The sequence below is a fragment of the Bombus pyrosoma genome, linkage group LG2 (genome assembly GCF_014825855.1).
Source record: "Bombus pyrosoma isolate SC7728 linkage group LG2, ASM1482585v1, whole genome shotgun sequence".
NCBI lineage: Eukaryota > Metazoa > Arthropoda > Insecta > Hymenoptera > Apidae > Bombus > Bombus pyrosoma.
The window spans coordinates 9,269,215-9,281,652 of NC_057771.1; the positions used below are offsets into that span (position 1 = coordinate 9,269,215).

At 31.1% G+C, this 12,438-nt stretch overlaps 2 protein-coding genes across 5 annotated transcripts; both read right to left on the minus strand.

Annotated features, from left to right (window-relative positions):
* Positions 1 to 1,143: 1,143 nt before the first annotated feature.
* LOC122577045 (cofilin/actin-depolymerizing factor homolog) lies at positions 1,144 to 6,129 on the minus strand. The gene is made up of 3 exons (XM_043748125.1): positions 5,992 to 6,129; positions 1,868 to 2,110; positions 1,144 to 1,780 (listed from the first exon to the last, which is right to left on the minus strand). Exons 1-3 carry the CDS (start codon positions 5,992 to 5,994, stop codon positions 1,580 to 1,582), a joined length of 447 nt encoding a protein of 148 aa, XP_043604060.1. The 5' UTR covers positions 5,995 to 6,129; the 3' UTR covers positions 1,144 to 1,579.
* Positions 2,061 to 12,161, minus strand: LOC122577029 (RNA polymerase-associated protein Rtf1). Of its 4 annotated transcripts, none has more exons than XM_043748099.1 (10): positions 11,904 to 12,161; positions 11,232 to 11,490; positions 10,739 to 11,143; positions 10,429 to 10,669; positions 9,623 to 10,349; positions 9,270 to 9,537; positions 6,626 to 9,170; positions 5,992 to 6,552; positions 2,852 to 2,981; positions 2,061 to 2,110 (listed from the first exon to the last, which is right to left on the minus strand). In XM_043748099.1, the coding sequence occupies exons 1-7, from the start codon at positions 11,982 to 11,984 to the stop codon at positions 9,064 to 9,066; spliced, it is 2,088 nt and encodes a 695-aa protein (XP_043604034.1). In that variant the 5' UTR covers positions 11,985 to 12,161; the 3' UTR covers positions 2,061 to 2,110; positions 2,852 to 2,981; positions 5,992 to 6,552; positions 6,626 to 9,063. The 4 variants fall into 4 exon arrangements, with proteins under 4 accessions (XP_043604034.1, XP_043604025.1, XP_043604045.1 ...); XM_043748090.1 differs by having other exon boundaries at positions 5,992 to 6,226; positions 6,348 to 9,170; XM_043748110.1 differs by having other exon boundaries at positions 5,992 to 6,181; positions 6,264 to 9,170.
* Between the last annotated feature and the right edge of the window lie 277 nt (positions 12,162 to 12,438).

Below are 12,438 nucleotides of genomic sequence, written 5' to 3' on the forward strand. Positions count from 1 at the left end.
ATTGATATTTATATAGTACTATATATAATATGGTATTGATATATTCTAAAAATATTATCAAAGAATAATGTTTTTGAAATACAAATGTAATAATACATAGTTCACACACACACACACACACACACACACACACACACATATTTACCAAAACGTTCTTTTAAAAATTTTCTAAAATTTTAGCTCTATATATAATGATATTGAACAAAAATTGACATATTTATAAAAAGTTGTGTGTACTACATACATACTTATTAAGTAAATACTATAAAATCGCAACACTCAGGATGTGTGCATTTTGTTATCATTATTAATGTCTATTTAGTATAAGGTGCGCTCACTACTTTATAGAACAGGAAAAAAAAACACATAAATATTTCTCCGATTTTAATATGTATATTTAAAAAATAGTTTTTAGAAACAATATTCAAAATTCAATTTGATTGACTATTACAAATGTGATATTGCTATAATATACTCTGTAACTAAAAAATAAATCTCCTACATAGAAAAGTGATAAATCCGGAACATTTATTTTTTAATTAAGCATTTAAGGAACTAATATGTTGTATAAAGCCCTTATATGCATTTATTTACTATACCAATGTACAAAAAAAAACGTTTTACGTTCCAACACCAAATTTCAAGGTCGGCAGATTAAAAAGTTGATAACATAATTTACTTTCGTATGACTAATAAATATCAAAGTTAAAAACATTGGATCTTTTTGTTTATATTTTTCTTCTGAATATATATAACATACACGAAAAAAGTTAATAAATTTTTCTATACTTTCACGTCAAATTGTATAATGCAACATGCTCAAAAATAAGAACTGATATATATATATATATATTACTTACAAAATTTTAATGACTAAAAACAGTGAATTTAATTATATAATCCAGAGATTATAATGATCACATGGAATATCAAATTATTTAAGACACAAGCTTTTTACATTCCAATTCAGTATAAAGAATTATAGAAAATAATAGAAGCAAATTTTATTTCACATATAAAACGATGAATGACTTATCATATACAAACGATAATTACACTAATTACCTTTACTTTTATAACAAACCAAACAATTGACACAACATTAGGAAAACATGGGACTTACTAACGGGATTTCACGAGAAGTCATTATGAAATGAATTTAATTTAAACATTATACAGCCGATGACAAAAGTGTAGTTCTTTCATTCTTACTGCCTGACTGGTTGTAAACTGTTATTCTTTTACAATTATCTTATAATTATAATAATAGTATAATATTAATATTATATCAGACAGATCCACACAACGTTCGCAGTATGAAAAGTGTTTTTTTCTTTATATTTTTTTTTTTTTGTTCCTTTTACGTTCCTTTCTGCTAATGTTTACGCTCCCCAATGACTAATACATGTAGCACAAATACTTAGTAATCGTTTTCGTTTAAACGTGAAAAATGTGTAAAAACGTGAACGTTTAATGCGACGACGGTACAGAGCATTATTTTGGGGAAGGGATTTTGCGTACTGTTTTTCACTTGATTTCTCTCAATAATATTAATAATTTTGGATTTGCTGAAATACTCCTAATTCCTGTCAGTGGCTCGGAGCTTTTCTTCAACAGCTTCTTCAGAAGCCTCTGAAAGGTCTGTTGCCTGTATATACTTTTGCACACCAACTAAGGATTTTTTCAAAGCATCAAAAGAACTGGAGTACAACATCTTCTTCTTAACTTTGGCCGTGTCAGGACACCACGACATCAAGAACAATTTTTGTTTCTTGGAAGCCTGAAAAATAATAAAATCCAATTGAATAATCTCTATTTTCGACTAATAATTTTCAAATCGTTACCATTTATGTATTAAGAATACTACCTCAGAAGTACCCTGACATTGATGAGTGTATTCAAAATCGAAGAGGCCATAGCGACATTCTCCGCTACCACATTTCTGCAAATCTTCAAGGAAGGCGTCATAAGCTGCGTCGCGAGGTCCGATGACTTCAACATCAATTTGCTTTTCGTCCTTAATGTAAAAGATTACATATCGATGCTTTTTGTCTTTTTTAATCTCCTCGTACGTTGTCTTACAAACATCGGCCACTGTTACTCCAGATGCCTGAATAAACAAACAAACAAGAAACAAACAACTATTAATATTTAACATTTCATTATTCGTTTTTCACAACATATTTACATAGCACATTTTCTTTTTTCAAAAATTAGGATTGATAATTAAAGTAATTGATTATTCGCAGATAGAAAATTTGTCAAAAATTCTAAGTAATATATAATCTTCAATATCGTATAAACGAATCAGGTGTAATATGGAGTCACAAGATTGCATACAAGAGACCGATAAAAAAGTTTGTTTATAAGATTGAATCATACTCGTTGAAATTGATATCGGTGACAAGAAACTTGTAAGACGTTTTACGACTTATGACATGTATTTCTACTGTGTACATAACAATATGAAATTTCATTCGAATTCTGAAGTTTGTGAAATTCTTCCGTTTAAATATTCCAATTGTAATTGAAATATCCATAATTAGAAATTAATGGAAATTAATAATGCATTCGCTATGCGTTCTGTCTATTACAAGCTATCGCTGATTTATCATCCAACAACCTCCCACCTAACTCTACCACATCATTCCTTTAGATAAGTAATATTTTTTCCTTCGGCATTAGTGCGAACATAGATTACGAGCGTCGGACATCTTTCTGCATTTGCGATGTTATGACGAAGTGGTTGACTGACGATGAGATTGTGCCAGTATCGGTACTATCAGTATTACGCACGTCATGTTAGTCTGGCCGTTTAAGCTTATTTCGCGGACAAACGTAGGGGACGTACCGAAATAAAGTCTTCCCACGCACGAATTCGATGCTAAAAGAGATCCGACGTCCATTTCTAAAGTTATCCCTTGCTCTCGGGCACGTGCCACACGGTACGGAGGTCCGTCCGACTGCATGTTTCTTCCACTCTGTGGAAATTTGTGAAATACGACCATGACATGACACCCGGATAGAGATTCTGACGAAGACAGCAGAATAGAGAAAAGTGGGAAGGAAGGAGGGAGGGAGGGAGAGCAGAAAGAGAGGTAACGTCACAGATGGGCGACATGCACAGAGTAAAAAGTTCGAAGTGGGATAGTTATTTTTGAAACAGCCTTTCGTCTAGGATCAACGCCTCCAATTTAATAGTCTATCTATTCGTAATTGTGAAAAAATCTTTGGTTATCTTGCAATGAACGCAAGGAATCGTGACAAAACAAACAGTTTCACGGGTATAAACAAGAAATTGCAAGATCGCTAAAATTAGTCGGATAAAACGTAATTCGATATTTGAAGATAAAACAGACACTTTGCCAGATCAACTATATAGTTTCTACGTACCTGCTAAAACGTTGTTATTCACTAAAATAAACAATCTTGACTATGCAGAATGACGATTCGACTAAATTTATTTCATATTATTATTTATAACGATTACTATACACGCGGAAGTCATTAATAATCAAATAGAAATAAAAATATACATAAGAAATAATGTAAGATTAATTCGTCTCTTCTGATTGGTGACCACGTTTCATTGTAAATACATCCTTTACGAATGGTCAAAGCTTTTGTCTATTTCGGCATAATGAATGTAAGGGTCGAATGGGGTGCAAAAGGGTTCGACGAAAAGTGTAACGTGGTTGGAGGATAGCCAGTGGATGGAGGATGCAATTCCTCGGTCGATATTCTGGCACGACAGGGGATGCCGGTTAGGGCCAGACTTGGCTCCCTCTAGGGCGTTGTTGTAAACGTCTCTTGTGTGTGGCACAAGGTCAAACGGAAGATGATTCACCGATGAGGAGCGACATGGTCGATTGTTTAACTGTTGAGTATACTAATCATTTACATGTACAACTTTATATTATTTAATGATTTAACGGTACTAAAAGGACAGTAAATATTCAATCCTTACTACAAAAAAGGTAGGATATCACTCAAAGACGTGTAAATTGTATAAAATCTGTCGACAAATCTGGTTCGTTTACATGTTTAAATTCAGCCATCTTCACTCGCTTTAGATTCTAATTACCCCAATTCCCTTGATTTCTAATGGTAGGCGTTTTCTTCACGAGGATCTCAAATGCATGATGAAAAGTGCAATGAAATAAATTAATTAAAGAAGATTAATAGCTACATTTTAAATGGTAATACGAAAGAGAAAAGGTTAGACGATTATGGATAAGGAATACCGAGTAAAATTAATCATCGCATTGCTAAGGATAATCAGCTTATTCATCACGTTTATGAAGGCGTCAGTGAACTTTGAGAGTCACTGGCCTGCAAGAACCGACCTCCTTACGGGCTCATTGAATTTTTCCCTCTCTACCAGAACTCTTGTAGTTCACTGTCATCCTCGAAGCAAAAGAGTGGGAGAGGGTTAGTTTCGCAAGGAAACTCAGCTCTTCATTACCAAGGATACAGCGTCTATCGGTAGCTAGCATAAATATTTAAAATGTATTCGGAGAACGGTAGTTACTACTTGTGCCAGTTTCACATGGTTAATTTTCTGTCGCCAATTTGCCGGAAACGGAACGCGACTACTTAATGAATTCTTCCGGAACTTCGATAGATGCATCGCACACACGACTAATCGTTCTATGAACATGAATCTTTAATTGCTAAAGAAAGCTTAAAGATATTTGAAAAAAAAACACTGACAGTTTTATTAACTGCGACTTTCACAACAGCTTTCATATATGAAATATAATTACAATTAATAAATAATACTTTATTTGAACGAAAATGCCAAAATGAAATTATTCTACAATACGAGAAGCTTATCTTTATATAAGTCACGGATTACACATTTCGTTCCTATGTATTTAATCCACGCTCGTAGAAATACGAAATTTACATTGCATATAACTTTTATGGGAATGTCCTATTTTTGCAAACGTGTAGTAACCGAGTACAATAAACAAAATGAGCTAACGTGGATTCAAAATTAAGCAGTTAAAATATATACACCGACACAAGTGAGAATAGACGGTTGCTGATCGATAATAAGTTCAATATTTCGACATCACACGAGAAAATTGGTATAAATTTTCAATCTGGCATAACCTATTCGTTATATAAATTTTTGGCAATTACGACAAAATTCAAGAAATGTTTGAACTGAGGGCGAAATTACATGTCGATAACAATACTTAAATATATTTTATAGCGTTCAATAAGATCGATGTCAAATATACGAGAACCGAAAGGAACAAGTCCTTGTATGATCGGCACTATTAAAATCAAGCAAAAAAAAAAAAAAAAAGTGTTATTTTTGCGTTTTTATTATATTTTGTTTTGGTCGAAGAAATTATAATAGTCTAAAATATTTTATCAGTTTACATAAAACTGAAACATGTGATAAAAAAAAAATAAGACTAGCCATCAAAAATGCTACATTAGCGGGAAAACATCTTTCTACTAGAGGAGCAAACAATTCTTCGTTTCTTGTAATTAAACACAACTGAAAAGGAATTCACCGAGACGATTGCCATGCGACAAACGTTACAACACAACCGCGAGCTTTTACTCATCAATGATATACGATCATTTTTCCGTCACCGATCACAGTTGGTCTTCGAGTGTTTGACTATCGTATCGTGAAACTGGAAATGAATCATCCGTTTCCTGGAAGCAAGGAATTGCGATTGGCACATAAAAATGCACCTACGTGAGAGATTTTAATTATGTTTGGTTTGTTGTTAGAGGTATGAAAATCAATCGCACAAACGATTTCGAACAAATAATTGAGACTAAATGATATCAGTTGATTGGTATGGCCAAAGGAAGAAAGCAGTTGTTCTCGCGGCGTATTGCCGGGACAGAAATGGCGACCGGCGCGTCTGCTTCGGCCATAACCACAAAGTAAGTCATGTACCGGTTTCCGAAGGATCGCTGACATTTTTTGGAAGTTGGATACATGCACAGTATGATATTTACCATTTCGTGATGTAGTAGCCGGTGAGAAGAATCACGTAAACAAGCACTTTTAACCTACACTTTCACGAGAGCCTCGGTCTGGTGGAACTGGATAGGCGCAGTGTCCAGTCGCGGGGGTCGCGGCTCACGAACGAAAGGGAAGGGAGGCTCCTCTCTTAGCTAGCTTTCTGCGAATCCTGTATCCCTACGCCTGCGCGCGCGCACTCTGATTAACTTTGTCTTGATTGGCCGATCACTGGTTAACAAAAATTCATAATTGATTAGATCGATACCTTTTTTATGAAAATTGATTAACAAATCGTATATTTCGAGCAGTCTATCCTTTTCCATGGTAAATCAACGAATTAAATACATACAAACGTATACTTTGTTTTGGAACCGGTAGGATTGTTCCAGTGCGCAAGCGTTGAGTGATGCGGTCATGCCGGTCGTTTATATAGCATTCCATTTTGTCTAGAATACGATTTTTTCTCGGACTATCTTATGAATAAGAACAATTGATAAGTTCTTTGGTGTCGTAGAACAACTATACAGACCATCTAAGGACCAATAATAGGTAATCTGTGGAAAATAATCATCGATGTGACCTGCCGGTCATACCAACCAATCATAGTATGGGACGTGGGGAAATTACCTTATATGGGCAGCGGCATGCAAGCGATCGCATATAGACGTCGCGCGTCGTTCTGTGCGCATGCCGCTTGCTTTGCGTGCGCACAACGCGCAATGTAGTTGACAGTTTCAAAACACTCCGAACCGTACAGCACATCAATTTGCCGATAACCTCGAGTAATTATCGGTAAAAATTAAATCATCGACATAATGAATTTTTCTGTTACAAATATCACTAACATAAGAAAAATATATTATCTCTTTTAAATTAAGTAAGCCAGATTTGATAAGGGTGCTTCAAGTAATGTATATGGCAGATATATTAATGTAATGTTATATTTATGTTTAAGAAATGACATTATGATTATTTGAAGCACAGAAATTAATAAATTATAATATTGACATAAATATGCTTTTCTTAGATAGTATATATGTCTTGATACACCAAAAATACAATTAAATACTATATGAAGTATCTGGTTGAAGAAATGTAAGTACATTTATACATATACATGTATGTATTACAATATTGTTGCCAATCATACAGTTTAAAAGCATATGAAATACATTTAAGGATTGTTTTTGATATAATTAAGAAATCTTAGATTATTATAATTTATAATACATAATATAATTAAAATAATAAACAAGATTACGGTATATAAACGTAACAAATTATAAATAAAGGAATACTGAAGCAGTCTATATTGAATTAAACATTTCATATAGAGATAATTGAAATATATCTTAATTTAGTCTAGTCATTAATCGTATATAAAAATTTAATTTATAACTTATTGTGTTTAATATAAAAACTGAGTATTTTTCTACGAACATAGTATCTCAGTTTAATTCTTAATATATTCTTGGGTAAGCAAACATAAGTTTTTAAAATTTGTTCTACTTGATACACAATTTAAGTAAGTTGTGATTGTTTCCAAAAATGTAAATTGTATGATTTTCCTTACATAAATAAAAATGAGAATTTTTCTAAAATTTTTTAATAGTACTGTTTAGGTACATATATGTACAATTTTGGCAGATTTTTGGATAAAAGCAAACATGCTCTGTTTGGATAGTAGAGTAATGATTCTAATTAATACTTGATATTCATATATGTTGTAGTTTATCAGATTATATAACTATTTTTGAATTTGATAAATTATATTAAATAATTTTTGACATCTTGGATAAATAAAATTTCTTACAATAACATTTATTTTGAAATAAATACATGAAATATAAAAATTTGTCCCTTAAAATTAGTTTTCTTTCAATTAATTTACTTCCTTAATTAATAGTGCATAATTACAAAAAATGGATATTTTTTAACACAAGGTATCAAATTTTTATTTATTCAAGATATCAACTTTATGATTATATCTAACGAGCAATATTATGGACAGAAGATGCAGCAAGATACCTAATCATTCTAGTATCAATAAAAATCATATTATATGATAATACATTTGTTATGTATCTATCAAATTTAATAGATTAAAGTTAACAATAATCAGATTAACTAGACATAAGAAAAGTATACATCTAAAAATATTCTTTTATCCTTATTTCGTACAGAAATATATATATGTATATATGTATATATATAAGAATTTAGCAATTTAAATTATTTGAATTGTTTAGAGAATATTTACAAATTTTTGTAGTAAACCATATTTTGAAGCTTGTGTAGCCAAATTATATTGGCAGTAGTTTGCAGTTTCAGTATTAGAACACTGCAGAGAATAAAAAAATATCTATACGTATGATAGTCTTCATAATGTTCTCATATAAAGCAATTAATCATCATAAACATAATTATAAACCAATTTAAATTCGTATAAATTTTTGTATTTTTTTATCGCCAGGTGGCCGCTTATTAATGTTTATTTTAACATACAGAACATAGGAAAATGTCATATATTAATGTACGCAAATCATGATTGATATATTTATGACCCATAGCGATTTTTGTTATTAAAATTATCTATTCAATATTTGTATTAGAAAATTATTAATTATTAATTTTCAATATTGAATTTATTTCCTCTCTAAAAGAGAACGAGTCAATTTACTTTAGTTAAAAGGTAAAAAATAATGTATTATTGAGAGAGGAAAACAAATGCAATTATGAGGTCCTTAAATGATTCAAATTGTAATACTCTTTTGTTAAGTACTTATTAATAATGTTAAAAAAAAAAAATGTTTTAACGAACAATGAAATGCATTCTTTAGTAAAGAATACAATAACTATGTCTTTCTAAATAGAATAATATGGTAGAAACCATCTATATTCTTTCTATAAAAAAGGAATCATTATTTATAACAAAAAAATAATGTTATACGAGAACTATACATAAGCTAGTTTCTCAGTCAACTGTTACAAAACTTCATCCTTGTTTTCAGAATTAATCAGATCATCAAGGACTCATTTTTTTTATTTCTAAAGCTAATAAAACGTTAGATTAGCCCTCGTTTTTTCTTATAATCTTCCAAATTTAAAGATCGTCGAGGTCCAGTATCTTTGATATTACTAATAGGTTTCGGCAATACGCTAACGGGATTATCTAAAAAAAGCAGAAATAACACGTACTTATATTTTACACTAAACTACCTTAAATTTTTACTGACAAAAAGACATAAAACGAATTTTTTGTAGGACTTACTTGGAATTGGTACTTCTAAGTCTATTGTGATATCAAAGTCGTGAGCATTAAATAAATCTTCAGTACTTTGTTTCTTCTTCGTTTCTTGACTATTTTCTTTTTCGCTAGATACTGCTACTACTTCAGTTTGTTGAGGACTTGCTTTATCATTTACTAGAGCGGTAGACGATATTTCTTCATCTTCTGGTTTAAAAACCATTCTTGGTTTAGTACTTCTCCTAGTGAATGGATCATCAACTTTTTTACCTTTATTGGCTTTAATTTCTTCCTATTGTATAAAAAATACATACTAGATTAATAAAATTATTATACTTTAATAATTTTATATTCTATAATTTGTGTTATTAATTTACCATGATTGCTTTTTCAGCTTCTTCAACATTCTTTTTTCGGTTACGATCATTAATGTAAGATATGCTAGATATTGTTGCAGTACGCATTTTATCAAGTTCGGAAGCACGTTCTTCAAGTTCACTCAATTCTTGGTTAAGCCGACTGGCAGTTTCGTCATCCCCTCTACAATTAGCTGCATCTCTTTCACGCATAAGTTGCGCTTTCTTCATTGCATAGTTATATGGAGTTTGTTTAAATCTTTCCTTTTCCCGCACTATTTTTTCTATATCTTCTTCTTTAAATTCGTATACTAAAGCTTCTTTAATGTCTTTTAATTTTTGTTCAACTTCTTCAAAAGTTGGCATTGATATTCCTTGCAAAGCACAAGTTTCTTTCCATTTGAAAAATTCAGATTCAGTAAACTCTTGGTTTGACACAAACTCTAATCTAAACACCCGTTCTTGTGCTCCATGTCTTAGTTTCAATCCTTTATTTGTTCTAGTTCCACCAAGTTGATAGATTTTTCCTGTTTCACAAACACCACTAATTTCAGCTACCCTATATACTGGTTTTCCATTATTGTTTCCAATGCCAATTCTAACAAAACAACCTTGTACCACTCTATCAAAGAAAGGTAGATGTACAAATCTTTCCATTTTATGACGTGATAATCTAATTTTGTTGAGATCTTCCTTGGTACTGACATATATTGGTTTCTTCGGTTTGGCTTTATTACTGGTAATAGATCTGTAAAATGATACATTTGATTATTAATATCATTAACTTTCAACTAATGCTTTTGAAAAAAAGATTTAATGTCACCAACTTTTTATCAGTATCAGAATCAGTATCCCTACTGTCACTTGAAGATGATCTGCGATGAGATGATGGTTTAGTAGTTTCTTCTTCTTCACCACTATCTGATGAACCACTATCATCAGAATAAATATCAGATGCTTTAAGTTTTGTTTTGTTTGCTCCTCCTTTATGGTCATCTTCTAATTCTTCTTCTTCAATATCCTTTGATTGCTGTTGCTGCTGTTCTATCCTTTGTTTTTCTTTCTCCTCTAAATAAGAAAAGAGAAATAAAATATATCTAAGTTTAATAAACAATAACTTTTTATTTAATATTTTACCTCTTTCTTTTTTCTCTTCTCGTCTTGCTTTTAGAAGAGACATTGCATGGAACTTTTTATCTTGTTTTTCTTCTATTGTCTTTTTACGATCTTTGCTTCGTTCTTTAGGATCCGGGGCTCTGTCAACTTTCTTTTCCTCTGCACTCTTTTCTTTCTTCCTTGATTCCTTTTGTTTTTTTAATTCTTGTTTTTTAGCCATTCTCAATTTTTTTTCAATCTCAAATCTTGTTTTCATGATTTCACGTTGTTCAATACGTTTAAAAATTTCTTGTTCACGTTCTTTTTCTGTCATTTGGGCAAGTCTTGCTTGATCCTCAGCATCTCCCATTAATTTATCATCATAACCATCGTTAAATTCTTCTTGGCTAGAGTCAGAAACACTGGCATCCGAATCTGAAACTTCACCTGAAAATATAAAGTTATTTTATAATGTTATAGAATTATAAAATAATTTTACAAAATATTAATATTGGTGCTGATTTCAGCTAATTACCTTCTTCTGGTTCAGAAACCTTTTCGGGCTCTATTTCACTGGCACTTTCTTCACTACTAGACTTTGTCATTTTACGTTTACTTCTTTTAGTTGGCACTTTCTTCTTTTTATTTTTACCAGTTTTTGCACCCCAATCATCATCTGAATCTGATGTGTCTGAATCATGTTTATTATCTTTTCTAGTAGTGCTAGTTTCTTCATTAGACTGAGAATCATCTTGGGCTTTGCCTTTCTTTTTTTTGGCGAGAGATAATAAGTCCTGATTCAAATACACACACACACATATATATATATGTATATATATATAAGTTCAAAATTAGAATTCAATTGTTTTTAATAAAAAGAATAATTTGTTAAATATATAACATACAAAATATTTATGATTACTATAAAAACTAGAATGTATATACATTCTTTCCTATTTAAGCTTAAAATAATGTAAATTTTTATAAATTAAAAATGAACTATTTGAGTGTCTAACAGGTTATGTAAAGTAAATTTTGCTTGTATATTCTTTTTATAATATGTCTCAAAGGTACAGAAGGTACTTTAAGACAGCATATATTACTATTAAACTTGATTTGATCAATTTTCGATATGTTAGAAGTTAACTATATGTGTAAAACAGAAGATATACAATATGAGATTTTTATGTAAGGTTATATCATTTACATTATCCAAGTCCGAGCCACTTTCTGATGCACTGCCACTACTATCAGAATCTATAAGAGCCTGATTCTTCCTTTTTGGCATTATCACGAAAATATGCAAATGGAGATCGTGAAAATTGCACGCCCTCCTAACAAGGATAAATCTAACGTCATGCAAGCTACAATAAACTAGGAAGACCGCGTAGAACCAAAGACGTTAAACATTAACACTGATATAGTAGCGTATAGTAGTGTATAGCACGCAGCACGCCATTTCATCAACCTGGTTTTATACCGAACCAATAATATTATGCCATATTGTATGGAATTACTATACATTATTTATTTATACACAAAAATAAAGTATCGCTATCGTAATATTTCTCTTATATAATTAAAGATAATATAAATCCATGTAATGATTTCAGAGATGGCATAGTTTTCTTGTATAGTCAATTGGAAATTTGAACAGGGTTGTTATTCTTGGAGTACTAAAACACATTGTTTATGCCCGCGTAATTATACTTTAAACATTTAAAATAAATTAAAACTTCTAA

Bases quoted from the DNA above. Each gene is read 5' to 3' on its own strand.
- LOC122577045 (XM_043748125.1), bottom strand. The intron at 1,781-1,867 runs GTAGTATTCTTA...ATTATTTTTCAG, and splicing joins AATGTCAGGGTACTTCTGAG to GCTTCCAAGAAACAAAAATT.
- LOC122577029 (XM_043748099.1), bottom strand. From the start codon at position 11,984: ATGCCAAAAAGGAAGAATCAGGCTCTTATAGATTCTGATAGTAGTGGC. The intron at 10,670-10,738 runs GTAAAATATTAA...TTTCTTATTTAG, and splicing joins AGAAGAGAAAAAAGAAAGAG to AGGAGAAAGAAAAACAAAGG. The intron at 9,171-9,269 runs GTAAGTCCTACA...TGCTTTTTTTAG, and splicing joins CTTAGAAGTACCAATTCCAA to ATAATCCCGTTAGCGTATTG.